Here is a 24095-nt window from a genome sequence, read left to right on the forward strand (position 1 = left end):
AGACAAATAATATTTGACACTTTGAATTCCAAATATTTCAAAAAGTGACAATTTTAGCTATTTTGATTTCACCATGAACTCTATATACTCTGTTGCTATATTCCATCTACAGATCCATCTGTGTGTATTTACTACATATCACACACATGCAAATATGAATACACTTATTTCATTGTGGCTGACAGGTGTCAAGGACTATACTGTTTTTATCATATTTTTAAAAGTTATGCCTTTTTAATTCATTCAAGTTATCTATTCTCTTCAAAATCAATTTTTCTCACTTCTGAGTACAATAATTTCCTTACCTTTTCTCCAACACCACCAACTGAACCAATTGATCCTGAGGGACCTTGCGGACCCTACAATACAGAAAAGACCAATTAGTGAAATATATAAATAGAAAGAGGAAGTTAAATTTTGGTTATAAAATGTGCATCCAGCTACTTGGATTAATTACTGACCAACAGTTAAATAGATTTTTCAAGTGGAATTTTGAGCAGAATTTAGCTACACATTGCATAAAGTTCTCCCTCAAAGATGATCACTTTGCTTGTATATACATCAGTCTTCAATAGTGGTCATTTAACTTTCTTGATTTCAAGTATTTATTGATTTTCTCATTCCTACTTTCATGTTGGCAACCATGCATATTCATTGATATGTTCAGCAGGGATTGGTTCCTGTCCTTCATTATTGAAGAGGACCAAAACCACATTATGAAAAAGGATATCAGCAAAAGAAAAAGGATATTAGGAATATTTACAAACATATTGCTCCTTTTTGAGGTTGATATTTCATTGGACAATTATATAATGTCCCTTGATGTGTTACTATTATTCTAAACTATTAGTCAAAACCACCCTGATACAAAATGGTCTAATTTTATTAGTTTAGTTTTATAAGCTAAAAGATAAAGATAATTTATCCTCTCTCTCTCTCTCTCTCTCTCTCTCTCCCCCCTTCCCTCTTTATTGCTATGTGGGGGATATTTATTAGTATCTTGAGTAATTATTTTTTGGACCTTGATGTTATCATCCATAAAATGAAAATTATCAACTTTAAATACATGATAATGACTATGTTTTCTTCCAGTTTACACATCTTGAGGAATAAAAGTCTTCAGTTACCAAAAAAATCATTAGAAGTCATCTTGTTTATAGTTTAACCATTAACAGAATTAAAAATAAATTTAAATAAATGAAAGATTCCTTACATCAGCACCATTGGGACCCTGAGGACCTCTTGGGCCAGGAGGACCAGGTGGACCCTGTAATAGGAACATATTTATTGAAATAATGGCAACAACACAAGATAAAATTATATTAAAGTTGTATTTTATAGAAAATATTAAAAAAGCAAAGATAATTAATTATTCAATAAGGATATGTTAAATGCTTACAATGTACTTGGTGCTATATGGCTAAATGTGAGAAAACAAAAATGGGGGGGGAACTACAAAATAGTCCTTGCTTTCAAAGAGCTTATATTCTATTACTAAAACTCACAAGTAAACAAATAAGTACATGTAAGATACATAGAAAGCATAAGGAAAATAACCAGAGGGGTAGCTTCAAGTGACTGAGGAATCAGATAAACCATCCTGACAAAGGGGGAATTTGAGTTGAGGTTTGAAAGAAGACATTTAAAAAGTGGCGGTAGAGAGGGTGAAGTTCCATGCAGGCTGACCAATCAATTCAAATGCTCAGAATTAGCAAATAGAATGTGAGAAGTGCGAATTGTAATTTTCCTGCTTACTACAATCAGAATCCACTTGAGTAGGGTTTGTACACAGTACCTTAAATAAATAAAAATCTATGTCTGAGAATCTTGGTCAGTTCACTGAGAATTTGTATTTATTCATGAGGAAGTAGATAAGCATTTCTAAACTAGGAAAAAGCTTCTAAAGTCTGGAAATGGAGAGGAAAGAATGAGGTCCTATAGAGTAAAACCAAGAGCTAGCAGGTCTAAGCCAACCACTGAAAAGAGGAAGAAATGGTAGGTCTCACTGCTCTAAGTTGCTTTTAGATTAAAACATTTGTGTAAGGAAGGTTGAGATGTGATATATGATAAGTCCAAACAAATTATTAAAATGGCATCATAGATGTTTATAACATAAACCTCTATTTTAGAAGTTGATGTCATAAGGGACCATCATACAATGTTCCTTGGTGCCACTCACACCATACATTTCTGGATTGACTATTTTGGCCAAGATATTTTATTGGGTAAAGAATATATTTAAGAATGGTTACAAAGAAAATAAATATAGAGAGGAACTACTTGTTCTACAGCCATGTCAGAGAAGAAAAATCAGAATAATATAACCTACATATCAATATATTCAAGGATTGACAGTAGTTTGCTATTTCCCTAACTTCTCTTTCTGCTATTTATTCATAGACAATATCTATGTTATTTTAATGCTTGTGGGTGTTTTATTATCCAAATGTTTCTAATAGCCTGAATGATGGCTTATTAACAGAAGCCAAGGGTTAAGTGGTAAATAAATAAAATAAATAAGTATAAATGATAATCCAACTTTTGTCTAAATCTTAGGAAGTTTCTTTCCTGGGGACTCAGAGCAATTGTGATTAAACTCAAAACTCATAATAATAAACGTTCATTTAAAATACATTCCCTAAAGCAGCAAAGAAGGAAATTGACCTTAGGGGACTATATATATATATATATATATATATATATATATATATATATATACACATATAAATACAAATATATATATACACATATAAATACAGATATATATATACATATAAATACAGATATATATATATATATATGTGTGTGTATATATGTGTTTAAAACAAGCATTTTGTTATAATGGGATATTATAGAAGTAAAGTTTAAGAAGTCTGAAAACATAAGAAGAGTTAAGATTACAAAACCATTAAATGTCAGATAGAACTCTTTTTTAAAAAATCCTACAGATAACAGAGAGACACTAGAGCTTGTTAATCAGGAATCTAATCCCCAAGAGTAAATCCATACATTGGGAAAATCATCTTGTCAGTTCTGTGGATGATGAATTAGTGAGAATAAGACAGGGAAACTAATTTAAAACTGGTAAAATATATAGTTGAAAATTTATGAGGACTAGAATTAAAACTGAGACAAGGATACTTATGTCTGAGGTCTTATATAGAATAGCAGGGAATGAAAAAACTGGCAACTTAATGAATAAATAGGGCGTCTAAAAGAGTAAAGTGAAGATTATAAGTATGTTTTGAGGCTGGTGAGTGGGAAGATATGATAATAACTTGGTAATTTATCTGATAATAGGAGAAGTTCTGAAGAGGTAAAAGAGTTTTTTTAAATATGTTGTTTAATATCTATCAGACTCCACTAGAGCTATGGAAAAGAGTTCAGAAGGCAGACTAGTGCTGGATATATAATTTTGGCAATCATCTGCAAAGAAATAAAAATTGAAACCTAAAGGACAATAAAATCATTTTTTCCATTATTACTAATCTTATATTCCAAAGGAAAAATACTAATTAGGACATTTCAGTACTAATGGGAAAGGGGATGAGTTAGAGAAAGGACAAAGGAAAATCCTTTCTCCCCTAATTCCCCTAATATGCTTAGATCTTTAATCCCAAATCATCAAAGTCCAATATTTATGTAAGAATCGACTTCTTCAGAGAAGAAATTTGGAGTATTTTTAATCTGTTTTGTTGTTAAACAACATACATCTAGTCCAAATACTGAGAATTTTGTCAATACTGACAATGGTCAAAGTAAGAGAAATAGGAACAAGGAATATTTATTTGATTAGTTCTTTACTATCAATATTATCTGCACAATTTTTTCCTTGCTATTATCTGAATCTTAAAGCAGTAAGTGAAGTAGAATGGATCAGCAATCAGAGGAGAATAATTTATCACTAAAAGAAATTTGATAACCTATTTTTTTATTGCTAGCAAGCCATGCTGAGTCAGTTATCTATTAAATTCAGAGTCAACAATATTGACTAAGCATTTATTATGGGCTGGGTAGAGGGTTTTCTCTTATTTAGATAAATTTGTGTTTAACATTTAATTTCCATGACTAATTATTTACTAAAGCTAGATTTTCAATGTCCAATAGAACCCATAATAAATGGAAGGGGCTAGATACTTCTTTATTTCATTTGAATTTCATAATTCTTACATTTTACAAGTGCTAAAATTCAAATAAGGCATAATTCCTCTGTTAAATAAAGATTGGGGAATAGACAATTAAATAGACACACAGAATACAAATATATTAACTATCCTTATCTTGATGTGGCTATTAACTATTGCTTTCTTTTCCTTTCCCTCTATCATATATTCTTTTTTTTTTTTTTGCAAGGCAAATGGGGTTAAGTGGCTTGCCCAAGGCCACACAGCTAGGTAATCATTAAGTGTCTGAGCTCAGATTTGAACACAGGTACTCCTGACTCCAGGGCCGGTGCTTTATTCACTATGCCACCTAGCTGCCCTATCATATATTCTTAACAACAAAGCTTAGGAGAGTATTAGCTGCTGTTGAGTGCACTGTTATTCAGGTTTGGATCTGAGTCCTTTTGTGGAAAAGAGCTTTGATTTAGAAAATTCTCTGTTCCAATATCATATCAGTAATCTTGAAGTGACTTGCCAAGGAACAAACAAACTGGATATATTAGGGACAAGAATAGGATTTAAATCTTCCCTGACTGAAGGAGGTTGAACTCTAGCCACCAAAGCATGTTTTTTCTGTGTTATTATTATTTTAGAGATGATAGAAATATATAATTAGACTAAAACTAACAGCAGTTAGATTGATACACATATGTGTGTGTATGTGTGTGTGAATATTTTAAGTAACAAGCTAAAATTGAAGAGAAGAGGAATAATAGAAAGTTTTGGAAGAACTATAAGACTAGGGTTGATGAGGAAGCTTCATAATCATAATTTCATTATATTTTTATCATTTATAAGTGGTGTGTGTGTGTATGTATGTTTTAACCACAACTGTTTCATACTATTGAAGAACAACTTACCATTGGACCAACATCACCATTTTCACCTTTTTCTCCAGGAGGACCAGGTAGACCCTAATAAAACACAATAGAAAAAAAAAGTTATTTTTTTCATGACCAAGCACACATTTCTTTTAGATCATGTCTACCTATTTTGAAAAAACAAAGGCATAAAGGATAACTTAAACAGGAGATTTCAGAAAATGAATACCTTGAATGAATTCTATCATAATGAAATCTTATATAGTTTTATGAATTCATAGAAATTTCACCTATATGCTATCTCATTTAACCCACACAATAACCCTAGGAAGGAGATGGGTTAGATAATATTGTGCATCTTTTACAGATGACTAAAATTAAGGACAAGGGTATTAATCATTTGGTTAAGGTCAATAAGTCAAGAACCCATGATTTCATGGCCTAGGAACTCCTTCACACTAAGTAGTTATGCTAACTGGGGTAATGGAAGGGACATCAGAAGCTATGAGATCCAAACTCACTATTTTACAGATGATGAAAGTGAAGGTTAGGATTTAGATGAAGTGCTTATTCTAAGAACTCACACATTAAAACAAAAGATTATTTTGAAGATAAAGCCAGTTCTCTTTCAACTGTACAAAGCTGACTTAAAGTCTTGTGAGTTGTATAGGATTAGGTCAGGTTAGATTTTTGTCCTTGATAATAAAGTTGATAAAGATGAAAAGAAAGATGGGTACCTGTGTCTTCTTGAATCCAACACTAACCACTATATCATGTCATATAATAATTAGCAAAGGCAAATCTAAAAATCCAATTTTTCAAATTCGGAGTTATTAATTATACCCAAAGGGAAACATGTTAAGATTTATTTGTTTGTATTCTGTGACAAAATATAATATACAAATTCATATACAAAGACTAGGGTTTTACTGATTTAAGCTTTCCTATAACTAGTTTGAAGACCAGAAATGCTAGAAGTCTTCTCCTTTCAGTTTTCAAAGTTCTCAAAGACCTTTAATCTCATTCTATGAAAGTTTCTTGACTTACTATTCAGATTCATGACATCAGTTCTTATGAATTCAATTTCTGGTTGGCTTGCTGTACTTCTGTAGATATCATGATTAATAATCTACATTTTATTTATAAGCTTAAAGTGCATATTTTTTACTCTTCAAGAATCATCTGTTCTTTCATTTTCATTTATCTCACTGAGATTTTTAATTTTGTTTTCCATTTCTAAGTAAGTCTGTTAGGATATTTACTACTCATATATTATTTGTTGGAATTATTTATGTTTACATTTGAACTCTTACAGTACTAGCTAATACTATGGAAGACTACTTATAAAACAGTTTCAATTCTTTTTATCATTTAAATTATATTAAACACTATTAAATATGAATCTATAAAATTTTTAAATGAAGAGGGCAATTTGTCTTCTAAACAGAACATAAAAAAGTAATTTTTATCAATGTGTGGATTTTTAAAAAATCTTGCTTTATGATTTTGAATTTAATGTAGAAAAATAATATTAAAATACCTGAACATAACTGAAAAAACAAGTAGCAATACAAATTGATACTTTATGAGAAAACTTTATTTAAATTTTAATATTTTTAAATTTTAAATTTAAATTTAAATTTTTAAATTTTAATTATTTTTAATTTGTATTTCTGAAATATAAATAGCTCATGCAAGGGGAAAATAAAATGCCACAGCCATGTAAACAATCATCACTACTTAATGACAGTTATTAGAATGGCAAATGGAGTCCCTGGGAGGTAACAATCAATATCTGGAATAGGGGAGGGAGGAGGTACAAAATTAATAGTTTCATTAATCTGAATGACAGTTAGTTTCATGTGAGTAAAAAAAACACAATTTCTTCTCAAAATCTCATTTAAACTTCATTTTATTAATCAAATAGTATAAAGATAAGCTATTTTTCTTAATTGAAGGTGCCCAATTTGATTCCATATCCTTTATTTCAAATCAAAACCCTGTTCTATGAATATCACTTCTTACTTTACAAACATATACAATTGTATATGCACACATACATGCACATCAAGATATGTGTGTGTAGTTAGGATGAGTCTAATAAGCAATATGATTAGTTTAATAATAAATGCCCTTTAGAAAGATTGAGATATTCATTCCTGCTTCTTTTTTTTTAAATGAAGGTTGAATTACATTTGAGTTGAGGGAGACAGACTGGCCTCATGATGAAGATTAATAGAGATATCATGAATAAAATTATCTTGTTGCAATAAACTAAATTTGCTAAATTGTACTCTGGTGTTAATCATCTTTCTATGTGACTTAATTTTCTCCTGGTGGATAATTTATGCATTGAAAGAATTTGGTTTAATATCTTGTCATTTGAAGTCATTTGTCATCGAACCTAATTGATCATCAAAAAAAAGAGAGATGAATTTATGTTCAAAATTCTCATCATATTATTTTTTCTTTCTATGGACAAGGGTAGCAAAAAAATTATTGAAAGAATCACATTATTTATTCAAAATTAACTAAATTGAATATGTAGTGATTATTTATATCTATTAGAATTATGTTTTTATCATGAAAACTCAATTAGAAAATGCTAATGTGATTGTGGGCATGTTAATTTAATTTGAATCTTTAAGTTGCAGTTGAATATGTGATATTGGAAGGAAAATATCATTTCCAAAATTAATATGTTTCTTGAATTAAACTCATACCTTTGTGGAAAGTACTACTTGCTATGTGGAAATGAGGATAATGAACATTTATGGCAAATATAAAAGTCAACTAGTAGTATTATCCATTGTGGTCGCTGATTACTAAACTGACAATAGTATCTAATATATCCAGAAGTAATTTGTAAGATACATTATTCAGCAGGAGTAGGATAAAGTTTATAATATCTTGGGACGGATAGGTGGTGCAATGGATAGAGCACCCTGGAGTCAGGAGTACCTGAGTTCAAATTCGCCCTCAGACACTTAATAATTACCTAGCTGTGTGGCCTTGGGCAAGTCACTTAATGCCATTGACTTGCCAAAAAAAAGTATATACTATCTCTATTTCATTTCTTAAGAAAAATGAGTTACTAATTTTAAATGTGCTTTCCAGTATCTTTTTTTTGCATATTTCATAGTTCTTATAATTGTCTATTTATTATTACCTAACCTGAATTAGAAAGGAAAATATAAATAATGAAAAATGATTTTGCTTTTCATTTTTATTTTCCAATATTCTAAAAGCTAATAGACAGCTTGGAATTAAACCTAAAGCCTAAATGAGATAACATGTTTGCTAAAAGGTATATATAAAATGTGCCTGTTCATATTTCCTATAACTACTGTGCCATGATACATTGGTAAGGAACATTTTAATTTAGAATAATGAATGTTAAATCTGGATTAAACATTAGAGATCTAGTTCAACCCCTTCATTTCACAAATGATAAATATGACATATGGAGAGGGTGAAATGACTTGCCCAAAGTCACACAGATAATCAGGAATAGATCATGAACTAGAAATGTAATTTTTTTAAACTTCTATAATATAATGATATTTTTATATATGATAGAAATTATAAAATTTTAAAATGTCTCAAACTCTGTTATCTATAGGCAGCAAGGGGCTATAGGAGTCATCTAGTCCAAATACTTAATTTTGCAAAATCTGTTGAGGTACAAAGAGCTTAAGTGACATGACCAAGGTCACTCAAATAAGGAAAGGCGGTGGCAGCTTCTCTGATTCCAAAGTTGGGGCTCTTTTTACTATGTCTATGCTATGCCAAATAATGAAGGCCTACATGGTATACAACCAGCATCAATGGAAATTTCATCAATATTCTGAAGGAATGTAATTTCAACAGTTTTGCTTTTTTCTACTATTGAACTAGACTGCCTTTCTACTGCGAGATTAGGAAAAAGGTTTTCTGTAGTTGTTGTGGCCACAAAAATTTATCATCCTGTAGTCAACTCGGTGATGAGTCTTGAACACCTTTCAAGAAGCTAGGTTCTTCTCTAGACTACAAATGAGGCTTTGGAGTAGGTCATTAGTAGTGTATGATTAATCAGAATGTTATATGAAAATTCTATAGACTGTATTGACATGAAAGACTTTATATACATGATAGAAATAATCAATCAAGCACAAATATACATATGTACAGGTCTGGCCATGCCAATCCTCTACTCAGTAAACTTCAGTGGCTCCTTATTGATTTTAGTACCAAAGAGATTCATTAGTTTGACTTTTAAACAAACAACCTAGCCCTCATCAATATTTTTAGCTTTGTTATACAAAATTGCCCTTTCCCTACTCTGATTTTGCCATCTTGAGTTTCTTTCTATTCCTTAAAAATGATACTCCATCTCCAATCTCCATGCTTTGATAAGGTAGTACCCCCAAAGTTGTTATCTCAGCTTCATTGACTAATTAAACTGTGAGGTTCTTGAGAGGAGGGATTATTATAATTATTTTTTTACCTTTCAGTGTATCCTCAGGACCAAATATAGTGTCTGGAGGACATTATTCAAAGAAAAATATATTGGGGGCTAACACTTCAAATTTAGTTATTATTTACTTAGAGGTGATGACCTCTACTGTTATCTTCCATTTAATCTGTATTTATCTTGTATTTACTAATTTATATACATTTTCTAAACCACAAGGATGTAGTTTCCTGAAGGGCAGGGTTGAGTTTTACTTTTTATTTATATTACCACTATATATAGTATCTGATGCAGAGTAAGTTGTTTGTTGATGCATTTATTATAATCCTTTATTCCCTTCACAACTAAACTCAATGAAATGAAATCTGTCCTCAGTCTTCCAGCAGCTAGCACCTCTAATAGTTATCTTCTATTTATTTTGCATATACATATATATATATATATGTTAATGTAGTTTTCTCAGAAGAATACAAACTTAGGAGCAGAGATGATTTCATTTTTATCTTTTACCACCTAGTACAGTGCTACTGGACATACAATAGTCACTTAATAAATGTCTCTTGGTTAGGGGCAGCTAGTGGATGTAGTATTGGTCCTAGATTCCTTAAGTCAGGAAGATTCATCTTCAGACTTCAAATCTAGCATCAGACACTTACTGAATGTGTGAACCTAGGCAAGTCACTTAACTATTTGCCTTAGTTTCCTTATCTATAAAATGATTTGAAGAAGAAAATGGCAAACCATGCTAGTATCTTTGCAAAGACAACTCCAAATGGTGTCACAAAAAGACTGAACTGAGTGAACAACAAAAACAAAATATTGGTTGATGCACACATTCATAGTTTGTTGTGTGTATACATGCTTTAGATCAAGCTTTGATTTCATATGCACAAGGAACTTCAAGTGGGAATAATCCCTCTTCCATAGCATATTAGATACTGGGGTTCAATGACTAGTCCAGTACCACAGAAGTTCAATTGTTGTTGCTGTCATTTCTTGTTCATGTCTGTCTTCATGACCCTATGTTGGGTTTTCTTAGTGCTTCCATTTCCTTCTGTAGCTCATTTTACAGAGGACAAAACTGAGACAAAGGTTAAGTGACTTGCCCAAGGTATCTAAATCTGGATTTGAACTCTGGAAGATATGTTTTCCTGATTTCAGTTCCAGCAATCCATCCAAGGTTTAGATGAAACAATTGTCCCGTCAGAGATTTAGATGTGAGAAATAAAACCAAGATCTGACTTTGATGTCCACTGTACTATATCAAATTGCTTTTTATATAGATGTAATTTTTGTTATATTATTGGACTGTTTTTGGCTGGTTACCTGGAGATTTTCCATAGCCAAGTATGGTATCTACTCCAATATGTTTTTCCTGAAATACTTAAGAGAGTACAACATTGTTCTTGATAATAATGCCTAGTTTAATTCATCTTACTTGCTAGTCTAATTAACCTAAAGTCTCCCAAATAGAAGTCTTTTAAATTAAATCCTTGTTTAGAAAAACAGTGCAAACATATATTCTAGAACAAATATTAATTTATTTTCAGAAAGTGTCCATAATCTAATAATTATCCATAGATTTATTCAATCTGAAACCTAAAATTTCTTTTAATTTTACAATGTGGTTAATTCCTACAGGAATAACATTATGTGTTGGATGGAGGAAGAAAGAAAAATAGGGGTGAAGAGGAAGATTTTCTCTGAAAAAATGTAGGAATCAAAACTTTAGAAAAAATTTCTTGAAGCTCTATGATCTCCAGTAGTCATCTATCAGAAATAAAATTTTAAACTAGCTCACTCTGGCTTCCTTTGCCTCTATCCTAACACAAAACTTCGACAAACATCACTTCACTTTAATAGACAATCTATCAGTCTTGAGCATGTTTTTTCCAAAACAATCAAAAAATTGCTAACAAACATTTTTATATAGTGTTTTAGGATTAGTGAAATGCTTTATAAATAGTATTTAATTTTATCCTCACGGAAAATTTTGAATGTAGGTACTATTATTTTTGCCTATTTTGCAGTTGAGGAAACTGAGGCATATATAAGCATTGTAGAGAAGGGTCATATAGCTAGTAAATATTTGAGCTTGGATTTGAACTGCTTTGAACTCCAAGTCTAGTCCATCATACATTGCGACACTGCTTCGTCAAGGCAATGAACATCTCAACATGAAACTCCCTCATTATGATAACCAGATAAAAATAAGAAATCAAGGGATGCAGCTTCAGTATTATTCTCATTCAGTGATTTGGTAATTATTAAAGTTTATTGATCTGGAAAATGGTAATGACTCTCAAAACTGTCAAGTGAATTAAACCAAATTATTATTTTTCTTAAGTCAACAAAGCTATGTATTAATACTGTGTATTGACTTTTCAATCCATGGGCAAATAGTTAAGAATAATAGGCTTTAATGATCTCTTCTTTTTTGAGTTTATATTTACCTATCAATTTCAAATGAAATAGAAAAATTATAGGATTGAAGCTATTAAATGAAATTTCCTAGTTTAAATATCTAACATATTTTATCATTTAAATTTCACTAATTTTACTAATTACACATGCACCTGAGATAGTATTTCAATAAATATTAGTTTGATTGTTATAGATCTGATTTCCTATAAAACACCCTACTTATAAAGGTCTTTTGCTCCTAAATATGTTGTGTCCTTATCTTCATAAATTTTTGTGTCATACACGGTCTGAGTATAGCAAACTCTTAAATGAAGCAGAAATTATTTAGCTCCAAGTATCCATACAATTAAAATATGCTGAATGAACTGAACTGGATTGGATTGGATTTAATTAAACTGAGAATTAAAACCTCTCACTAGAGAGGTAAAATAGGAAGTAAATCCTTATAATCAACAAGGAGCAGAGAGCTAAATGAATATGGATAGCACATATAACTAAAATGGAAAATTTAATAACATATAAATATGATATTCATCTTAATGTAACACTATTACACCATTGGCCAGTAATTGCTATATTAACAGCTGGTTTATATGATTAAAACAACTTGCAATCTAAATTCATTCTTAGATTTGTCCAAAGCTTTGTTTTGTCTTATATAGGACCTTAGAGAAATGATTTGTTTGTGAGGTCAACTGGGCATATTTAATTGAACTCCATCATTATTTCATGTTATGGCAACATTTTAGATGACATTTTAAGACAATATGAAATTAGATGAATAGGTCTGGTTATTCAAAGCAATTGTGGCATAAGGAAAAATGGAAATTTAATTTCTGCCATACCACTACAAATGAAATAAGATTGTGGTTATATTTTCCCTCTGAGAAATATAATAATTCTTGTGGTCATGCTTAGGATAATAACACCAACTTAATTTCAATGCAGCTGAAAGTGTTTCATTACAATAAAATATCAAAGTTTCTTTCTGAGTATTTGTTAACCATAAGTAAAGCATTATTTCGAGATAAAATTTCTTAACAATTAGCCCTTACTAAGTGATTTTACTTAGTGGACTAATTGATTCAAAGGGACACATGATCAAAAATCACTATGCCATCCATTTCCAAATATATGTCCTTTTAAAAAATAATAGACTTCAGAATTTAAATTAATGAATAAACAATATTTAGCCTTAAATATTGTAATTCATCCAACATTAATTAAGAATCTAAAATGTAGAAGATATTGTCCAAATCATATTTTGACTTAAAAAGATCATAATTGGGAATTGAATCTTGAAATGTAATTGGATTTGTAATTAGAAATGGAATCTTGATTTGTTTAAAACAAAACAAGAAGCAAACAAAACCACAATGCTGACAAATGGATTTATATTTGGAGAATAGCAAATATTCACAGAAAACTCTTCATTGTATAAATGCATTAAAATAAATTGTTTTGACTTCATGGCACTCATTCAGTTTTTTCCTATACTTGAATTTTACTGAATTTGAAACCTTATATTTTCCCAGTTCTTAAAGTCTGATATTTTAGTACTTACTGTTGAGGAATAAATTCTTAATTGAACTAAATAAATATTACCCATCACAGTAGAATTTACAAATTTACTCATTTTTTCTTTTTTAATATGAGCATTATCGCCAATTCATTTTTTGGTCATAAAAATACACGAGGAATTTGTGCAACTCTGCTTCATTTAAATCGATTTCAGGTGCTAGTCATTATCTTTGTGATGTTATTGGTTTTCTTTAAGAACAACAAAAACAATCGCATATACATACGTACATATATATATATATATATATATATATATATATATACACATACACACATACATACATGTATCTCCATACCTATTTTATTAGCTATATGTGATACCATAATAAATCAATTTTCTTAAATGCTCTGTGATCTCTAGTGCAAATATTAAAAAAGTTTAAAAAGACAGTAAACTTCTTAATCAAATATACTATTAATATTTTGAATGGTCTAAATATTTTGAAAAAATTGCTAGTTTCTCTAAATCAAATCTCTATAAGAAAAATTTAAAGATTCAACATTCATTCACAAAACAAATAGTTACTGATAGCCTGCCGGGTGAAAAACCCTAGGTACCAAAAGTCTAGAAGAAAATGTTTATTATTTGACAGTATCATAGTCTTCAATTATACTAGAATATAATATTTTCTTGCCATACATTTCTGAAAGTGATGGAAATAAGTTATAGTATTATTCTTCATGAGCATAAATTTAGGCATAAAAAAGTGACATCTGTTCCTTCTATTCCTACTTGTTTTGTCTCACCACTTAATTACTATTTTCAGGCAACATGCAGGAAAAGTCAGGACTAATTTTGCTAATATTTCAAAGAGTGACAAAGTGCACATATGAATAATTATTCTTCTATAAACTGCCTCAAGCTAGTTCTGCATTTAATCAGGAACCACCATTCTTTACCTTCAATTTTCAAGGACATTGTGTGAAAATCTTTAGTCTTTAACAGTGCTATTGTTTGAATGATTCAGTTTTAGAAGAAAACCTTTCTTGTCTGTTGCACAGATAATTTGTATCTCCATGTAAGCAAGGAGAAACTGTTCATGCTCCATGCTAAAATTATTATCATTACCATTCAGCCTACAAGATAAATTAAATTATAAGTAAACTAGTAAAAGTATGCATAAAACACCTTTTGTTGAATTCAGAAGTTTAAATATACTCTCTGTTTCTATATACATGTGTGTATATATGTGCTTATATACATGTAAATGTTTCACATAATTCATTCTTATATGTTTAAATTTCATACAAATATCTTGTCTGACTAAAAATGGAATTTATTTATAATTTATATATTACAATTTATTTCTACATTTCTCAGGAGTTAAAAGCAGGCTTCCATTTAGTCCCAGAGCTTAACCCAGTGTTTAGACCATACAATGTGCTTAATAAATGCTTGTTGATGAATTGATTGATGTTTATAATTTAATTTTACTCACATAATATCCCAGTGAAATAGATCAAGAAAGAATTCATTTTTTTAAAGTACAGAGGAAAAGAACACAGATGGTTCAAGAGATTTACTTAAAGGTAAGGAAAGGGGGTAATCCAAATTTGGTACAATTTCTAGGAATTACAACTAATTACAAAACTATTTATGTTGGCAGGGAAATGCCAGGTAAGTATCTTACCTGAAGGCCAATGGGACCAGGAGGACCAGGGAATCCTCTGGCACCTTCATCACCTTTCTGGCCAAACATTCCCTGTTGACCTCTTGGTCCAGGCTCCCCATCACCTCCCTACGGAATCATAAGGAAAAAAGTCACAAGCCAGTTTACATGCATAAACTACAATTAATATTGAATAAAGGAGTCGGGTTTGAATGGCCACAAATATCCTCATCCACATAGGAATAAAATTATTTCATATTTTGATATTTCAGGGTATATCATATGCTTGATATTCATTGTTGCTTATTATGGTCATTTCTAGTCCCCCCTCTCCTCAGAGGATGACCTGTTTCCATTGGTTATAAAAAAGCTTAAAGTTAGAGTTAATGTAGAGTTTATCATTACACTGAGGGACAAAAAATAAAACCAATAAGATATTTATGTAAGAATCATTCTTCTGAATGTATGCATTCAGATGGTTGCATAGTCAACTGTTAAATTATTTTAAAGAAAAGTTTTATCTGAAAACAACAATAAGAATATTTACTGTGGGCAGGGAGATCTGTGAACAGCCTTGGTTATTATGACTTGATAGAAATTGTGTTCAGTGTTTAAAATACAAAAATAAAATACAGTCATCTTATATTTTTTTGGCTTATAAGTTTCATAAACTTTTTGAAAGAACTGTGGAGACTTAGATTGGATATTGTAAATGTAATACTTACAGCAATTCCAGGGGCACCAACGGGTCCTTGAAGACCTGGGGGACCAGGAGGACCCTGAAGGGAGATAAAAGCAGCATTAGTTTCAGAATAGTTTCAGAATATATTCATGATAGAGGTTTTTCAAGCATTTCCACATTTCTCTGCAGAACAAAAAGTATTGACTAGACATCCTTTACATTTAATATGGTCAATTATTATTCATTCAATTCTTAGAGACTCAGGCTTGCATATCTGTAATCAATTTTAAATTGACATTTATTAAAGGTAATTCCTTTGGTAATGTTTTAGGATATTTAAAAAATGAATTTTTTTGCAAACATAAATTAAGACAGACTTTTTTCTTTTTGAAAATCTTCAAAAATATCAACTGTTTATTTTTTCAAATTAATGAAATGTGATTGGGGAAAGGGAAAGGAGATACAGATGGAAGATATTTTTTTAGGTTTTTTTGAAAGGCAAATGGGGTTAAGTGCCTTGCCCAAGGCCACACAGCTAGGTGTCTGAGACCGGATTTGAACCCAGGCACTCCTGACTCCAGGGCGGGTGCTTTATCCACTGCACCACCTAGCCACCCCAGGTGGAAGATTTTTGTGAAAAAAAAACAATCCTTGTTGATCTGTTCTCTGTATTTAAGACTGTTGAGTTTACCCACAGTGAGTTAGTTACATCTGACACTATATTAATAAGCATGGCTATACGCTATTTTTAAATAAAACTTTTTTTGAGGGACTCAGAAATCTTATCAAATATGCAGGAAAATCAGAAAAATGGTTTGGTTTGTTTTTTTGCATTTGCAGTATATACAGTCTAGGTCTTCAAGCCTTATTTTTGCTATTTGTAAGCAATTTATAATATAAGAAGCATTTTAGGACAATGAAGGCAGTACACATATAGAGCAGCAAATCTCTATATTGCCTAAATTTTGTTTATGTTTCTATTACAGGGTCTTGTAATGGGAAGCATTATTCCTAAAATCTTAGGAGGCTAGCCTTACAATAAATGAATACTTATGAAATTGTATTCACACATTGTACAGTTAATGCCATGCCACAATTTTAATCCTAAAATGTGCCCCTTCTCACACTGCATGTTCAATTTGAAGGAGAGAATTAATATTACACATTGAACACATTTTTTTCTGCTAATGAATCCTTTATGCTACTGCTGCTGAAGCAACTGTTTTTGTTCTTCATAATTTCAGTTGTGTTCAATTCTTTGTAACCCCATTTAGGGTTTTCTTGGCAAAGATACTTAAATGGTTTGCCATTTCCTTCTCTAGTTCATTTTACAGATGAGGAAACTGAGACAAACAAAATTAAGTGACTAACCCAGAATCACCCAAATAAACATCTGATGTTGTCTTTGAACACAGGTCTTCCTGTCTTGAGGTCTGGGGCTTTATACATTTTGCCATCTAGCTACCTTCATTCAAATTACTAGTATTTATTGAGTATATCATTAATAGAGCTCTGAACAAAATGATAGCAAAATAAATGGTATAACTCTACTATGTAAGCTCTTCTAATCTTTTTTTGGAAAACAACATGCACTTGAAAAAAAATGAACAAGTCAAACAAGGCAATATTCAAGTAGTACATAGTAAAGAGGAGAAATACTGGGGTGGGAAGATAGAGGAGGGTATTTAGTCATGAAGGAGATTTAGGCATGAAACATTTTCTGCCAGAGTTTAGTTTTCCAAATTTTATTTTGAAGTGTTACATAGAATGATAGAAAAATGAAGTCAATTCCAGGTCTAGCTATAGATCATGGTTTATAAATTAGTGAAGCGAATAAAGAATATATAATTATAGGCATTATTTTTGTAATACTAGGAAAAATATGATAGTTCAATTTTTAAAAAAAGATTATGTCTTTTTCTCTCATCCAGCCTAGAAGTACAGAGGTTACTCATAGGCCCCATGTCATTATTGATTAGCATTGGATCTTTGACCTGATTCATTTCTGACCTAACCGGATTTGCCCCTCCTGGGGTAGCCTCGTGCATTTAACATTTTGATGCAAAATTGAGTGTAGACACCTTGTTGACTTAGCCCACTGGAGTTCAGAATGCCCAAGTTCAAATGATCTTCCAGCCCCACCTTTCTCCTATTTTACTTTTACACATGCAATTTAACTTTAAAAAAAATTTACACATTACTTTTTTTTTGGGTTTGTGCAAAGTGACTTGCCCAGGGTCACATATCTAGGAAAATTAAGTGTCTGAGATTGGATTTGAACTCAAGTCCTCCTGACTCCAGGGTCAGTGCTCTATGCCCTTACACATTTACTTTTTATAGTCTTAAGGGTAGCAATTTCCAACTACTTTAATAATTCAGTAGATCTCAGGAGAACAATTATGAAATCTCGAGAAACTTAAATATTTCATATATACAACTGTTAGGAGAATACCATGATGCTTAAATGATCCTGTTTGATGACTTCTTGTACTTATGAGGTCTTAACACACAAATTTTAGACAATTATGTCTGCTTTAATTATGGAAGTTACATAGCAGCCTCTTCAACCATACCAATACAAATTATATGACATATATAAAGAGCTTTTCAAAACTTAAGATGGTATTTAAAGACTGCTATTACTATTTTATTATTAATTGGAAAGATTAAGTTATATTTTAATAATTTGTGTCATTGATAAGATAAGAAATTTATATGTTCTTAATTTTGACAGTAAAAGAAGCAAGTTGTATTTTGGGTAAAGAACTCCATGACATAATTTGCAAATAAAAGACTATAAAAGCATTGAGAGGAAAAAAACTAACACTCCAAATTGAGATGAAAAACTCACATTTTCTCCTTTGTCACCTTTACTTCCTTTCTGTCCAGGTTCACCAATTTCACCCTGTAATGAAAGATTGATATTTAGGATTCTTTTCTATAATTTCTTTCATTTAATAGTAATCAAAATTATAGTATCTTTAAATATTCAATATAATATAACTGCTTTTTTAATTCTAAAATTTAACTTGGGAAATTCAAAGGCACCTTATTTTGTACATATTTGCAATTTACTTTACTGAATTAAATCTGCTATTGAACAGTCCATGGCAAAATCAAGTCTTGACTCAGCTTGGAAGTACTCTGCAATTGACTTTCAACAAAGAAAATTGTCTTTTGTGTCATATCCCTTTAGCAGGAACTATTATTGAATATGTAGCAATTTATGGAGTAATTTAATTGCATACAAGTCAACAATTATTTCTTTTTTTTTCAAGGCATTTAAAAATATTAACATGACACACTTTGCCAAATAACCAAACCAGCAAATGCAATGTAACTTAACACAGTAATGAAAGAAAATACAACAGGTCCAAACACATTGTTTTTCTTGATAAGTTACAAAGAAGCACATCCTTGTATCTGAAACTAAGACCTTGGAAGTCATTAAATTCTTTTGCAGAAATTGTATATTCAAAGCAAATAAACAGCAGCAAATTTTTCAATAAGTTTGAACCCACTATTCTATTGACTGTAGTATAGCTTAATCAGATTTTTTTCTCATTACCATAATGTTTTAGAAAATAATCATTAGCATTAACTTCAAATATGTGGATTTGTTTTTTGCCACTTCCCTAATTCTTCTTTTATCCTTCTTCTTAATGCTATGGCATACAAGCATTTGGGTAGACATTAATCTTCTGTGACATACACCTTTCAAGCTAGAGGAAGGTGCTTAAAATTTTTAAAAGGGGGTATACTTTGATCTACTCTCTAATTCAATGAAAATTATGCTCCAAAATTTATGACATGAAATCAAAATCTTGCACCAATATAAAGTCAAAAGCACAAACCTTATCCCCATCTTCTCCAGGGGAGCCTGCAGGGCCAGCTGGACCTGGAAGACCCACAGGTCCTTGTACGCCATCTCGTCCAGCTGGACCTTGGGGACCTTTTTCTCCCTATGTTAAAAAAAAAGACCAGAAGACATTAAGTTGGTTGCAAGAACATTTTTAATTAGCTACCTGGCATCAAATTTCAATCCAGCCCCAGAAGACATGGATCTTTTAGCCTTTTAGCATAGTAAATAAGAAGAGGTTTGATTTATTAATCAAACAGCATTTTGAATAGCAAGCAGTAACCAATCACAGCTCAAAAGGATATATATTTCCTTAAGATTAGTGAAACAAGCCATATATTTTGAAATTATGGATCTTTCCCAGTTAGATTGTTTTCTACAAAAATAGTTATGATTCCACTTTGAAGAATTTTTTCAAAAAATTTCTTTTTCAAAATGGGTTTTATTGTCTTTTGATTTCTTATCTAATGCATTTCTGAAATTATCCAAACTACTCTCTCCTAGTCAGTATTCAGTAAGACCACTTATAATGGAGAAAGACAGACAGATGAAAGAAAAACAGAAAGATGGAAGGAAGGAAGGTATGTAGAGTTTAGCAAAACTATATATTAACCTTATCTTACAGCATAACCTTATCTGAACCACATAATCCTCATCTCTAGAAAAAGAGAAAGACCTATTTTATCATTTTTTCCCTAAGACTGTTTATTATCATTAGACAGGATTAAATTTTATTTTTCTTTCTCTTTACAATTGTGATCCTTGTTCAACTTGTCAAATATTTAATTGGTTAATGAGCACAATGCATTGATGACAGAAATGTTTCCTATTTGCAGAACCTAGAAGTGTAGCTACTGTTGTTTAAATGTCAGATGCTATAGAAAAGGGATGTACTGAGAATAACAGTAGTTGTTTGCAAAATATTGTGCCTTTCTATACTTATAATTATTTATCATTTTAATGAATATTTCATAAAATATCTTATTTTGAGATTTTTCCTTCTCAGTCATTTAACATACCTGGACCTCAGTTTCCTTATTTGTAGAATGAAAAAATTAGGTGACAAAAATTAAAAAAACTTTTTTCCAAGTCAAAATCTATGACCCATAATATTGTACTTAGAGATAGGTGGGGGTTCAGAGTTCATTTAGCCTAATCTCTTCATCTTCTAGATGAAGAAACTGAGCAGAGGTTAAACAACCTGCCAAAGGTCACTAATATAAAAGGCATCAAATAGGATTCAAACCTAGATGATCTGTCTCTGGAGCTAGTGCTACTCAAAGGCAAGTATGGTATCTCATTTTTATTTTCTTATTCCTAGTACCCACTATATAATTATATGGTTATTAAGCTAGGAGGCACAGAGAATAGAGTGAAGAACTTGGAAATGGGAAGACTCAAATTCAAATCCTGCCTCAGGTAGTTACTAGTTGTGAGACCTGGGTAAGGTACTTAAACTCTGTTTGCCTATAGTTTTTTTTCATCTATAAAAGGAGAATATTAGCATTTACCTCCCAGGGTTTTTGTGAGGATCAAATAAGATAATCATCATTAATGCTCTTAACACAGTACCTGAAATATAATAAATGCTATGAAAATGTTGGCTATGATACCATCACTTATAGGCATAGATATGCTGCCATTTTCTTCTTTCAAATAAAATTAGTCTCCCAAAGAAGTATTTGATTTTACTCAGTATCACAAAAACAAGTAAATTTTCATGTGTAGTGATCCAGTTGCATTATTCTTTTAGATTATAGGAAATTTAAAAAATAGGTAGTACAAGAAAATTTATCCCAATTTTACAAATAGAGAAACTGAAACATAGGGAATTTTTGTGTTTTGCTCAGTATCATTAAATTAATAATTACCCAAACCAAGATTTGATTTTAGGTCTTTTTTTGTCCTTGTTAAAGGAAGAACGTTTTGAAAAAAGAGGGGGGAAAAGATTCTTTGAATATTTAAAGGCTTTTAAGGTAACTGGTATAAGTATCAGTTAGTCTTTCATTGTGATATATTTGTTGGCATCATTCAAGACTTAACTATTTATAAAATACTTAAATGTCAATAGTGTGGTCCATTGGTCAACATGTATATTTGTGGATTTGAGTCTGTTTGATCTGATATTAATTTGGGGGGGGGGCATAAGAACAAGGAAGAACTTCTCTAAGGCATCATGTTGATCAAAAAACAGAGGCTAAAAAAGGAATCCAAATGTTAACAAAAAAGTACAATAATTATAGGGAGAAAATGACTTATCAGAATTTTAAGTTTTAAAAAAATTAAAATGAAATGCAATATATGACAAAATAATTGAGTAGATGATTTGAGTTTCACTCATAGGAGATCAAAGCATACATTATTTCAGAATGACACCTACTGCTAAAGGGAACTATTACAGAATTTGAAAAAGATTGATAATTAAATTGGATTACAAAAGAAGTTCACTTTTTTTCCCTAATTTGAAGCAGCAGGGTATAGAGTTTTAATCAAAACTACAATTTGGATTTTTTAAGGGAATAAACCTCCTTTATAGTGGGAATAACCACCCATATTTAATTCCCTGCCCCCACAGGTATTAGAGTTTCATAAAGTGTGGGAAAATATGATCTTTTTTAATTAAATTGAAAGTTTTCTAGATCATAAATAGAGAGGAGATGGGCTGCAATGCTGTGCACATATGCAGAGGAAAGGCAATGAAATGTGAAGAACTAATATTCTTGAATGAAAAGTAATCACGCTTGAAGGATAACAGTATATTTCATTTTCTTCTTGAAATTACTTACAGGAGCACCTTTTTCTCCTGCTGGACCTGGAGGACCTTGAGGCCCTGGGCGACCTGGTAAACCAATTGGACCAGCTGTACCTGCAGAACCCCGTTCTCCTGGTGAACCCTGGAGATGGAGAAAGAATGATTATTAAAAATGAAGAAATGAGTGCTGTCCAACTCAAAAAAGTTCTTTAAAATTAATTTCTAGTTCTCTAAAATATTATAATCAGTATATTCAAGATAATTTAAAATTTGAAAGATAAGTTTTTCTTCATTTTTATACAGTCAAGATACTTAGCAAATATTATCAAGTATAGTTCTGAAATAAAGAGTTAATGATCACTGAAAACATTATGAAATTTGATCATTAAATTTAATCACCTCAAACATTTTGCATATATATTTTCTCCTCTTCCTTAGCTTAATTACTCACAATGCAAGTGCTGCATACAACACACTCTGATATTCATGTCACTGAATGAAGGTTGAATTGGCAAATTCAGTGTTCCCTACTGTCTTACATTGACTCTAGAATTTGATCTCTATAATTCAGGCAGTTGTCATTTGAACGTTGTCTTGGAGAAAAAGAATGACATATAGATTTCTCCAAGTACAACCAGTTCTATGTTAGATATACATAGTCTGCTACTCTTTTGATTTGACTTAAAAAAAATTCTCAGTTAATGTAATATGAACAATTAATTAAATATTATTTTAAATCTACCTAATCAAGTAAAAGAAAATATCATTTGGAGTAGGATTTAAAGAAAAGGAAAAGTGTTGGCTTAATCTCTTATCTGCCATAAAATAAACTCATTTTATTTGTAATCAGCTATTTGACTAAATTGATCAGTTGTAGGGTTAGACTTCTAGAAAATTGGTCCTATAATAGCTAAATGCTTTCTTTAAAGGATAAACTATAATCAGATAAATGAGGAAAATGTGATATTGAAGCATTTCATAATCTCTGCTCTTAATGGATATAGATGTTGAAGAGGTTTATTTCATGATGGAGCAGAAATAAACTGAGGAAATGTAGTATTTTTTAAAGATAATACTGAAGTGGAAAAGTCTTTTAGAAAAATACTTCACACATAATTGTTTTAAATTCTGTCCAGATAACTGCAAACCACTTCATGGTTAGCTTTGACAAGAAGATTTGCTCTTTTGATTTCATTATATTAGCTAATGACATTTTAAATCAAGTATAACCATGAATGTTATCAAAACAATACACTGATGACTTTATATTACTAATATAATTATAAATAGTAATATATTACTAATCTTTAAAGTCTCAGTTTTAAATAAGACTTTCCTATTAATTATATAAAAAGATATATATATATATGTATATCTGTATCTATTTATGTATACACACACATATACACACACACACACACACAAACACACATGCAAACACACCATTGATCTGCCCTCACAGGCCATAGAGAATAAAGCATGTCTGGTAAAATTTCTAAGTATCTTTGAATTGACAATTGAGTAAAAAGTAAATAAAATGGTTTCAGGGAAATCAGCAGTTGTTCTTGACTGAAAACCAGTGGGGCTTCTCTTTTTCAGTTGTTTTTAAAAAAAAACATAAATCAAGATTATATGTTGATATTTTTATAGTAAATGTTTAATGACATGAAAAATCATGATAATTCCAGTTGCAATGTGTTCCTATTAATCTATAAAATTAAATTTAAATTACTTACTCAATGTTCTCAAC

General features: G+C 30.8%; 1 protein-coding gene across 1 annotated transcript in view; it reads right to left on the reverse strand.

Annotated features, from left to right (window-relative positions):
- The window catches only part of LOC141489455 (uncharacterized), a 216996-nt gene that overhangs the window by 645 nt on the left and 192256 nt on the right, over positions 1–24095 (reverse strand). The window contains exons 42-49 of the mRNA XM_074190069.1: positions 22380–22487; positions 19589–19696; positions 18586–18639; positions 15778–15831; positions 15074–15181; positions 5024–5077; positions 1214–1267; positions 306–359 (exon numbers count right to left, since the gene is read on the reverse strand). Of these exons, the coding sequence (XP_074046170.1) occupies positions 306–359; positions 1214–1267; positions 5024–5077; positions 15074–15181; positions 15778–15831; positions 18586–18639; positions 19589–19696; positions 22380–22487 (594 nt within the window). The remainder of the gene's footprint in view (positions 1–305; positions 360–1213; positions 1268–5023; positions 5078–15073; positions 15182–15777; positions 15832–18585; positions 18640–19588; positions 19697–22379; positions 22488–24095) is intronic.

This window comes from Macrotis lagotis, chromosome 5, assembly GCF_037893015.1.
Source record: "Macrotis lagotis isolate mMagLag1 chromosome 5, bilby.v1.9.chrom.fasta, whole genome shotgun sequence".
Lineage (NCBI taxonomy): Eukaryota > Metazoa > Chordata > Mammalia > Peramelemorphia > Peramelidae > Macrotis > Macrotis lagotis.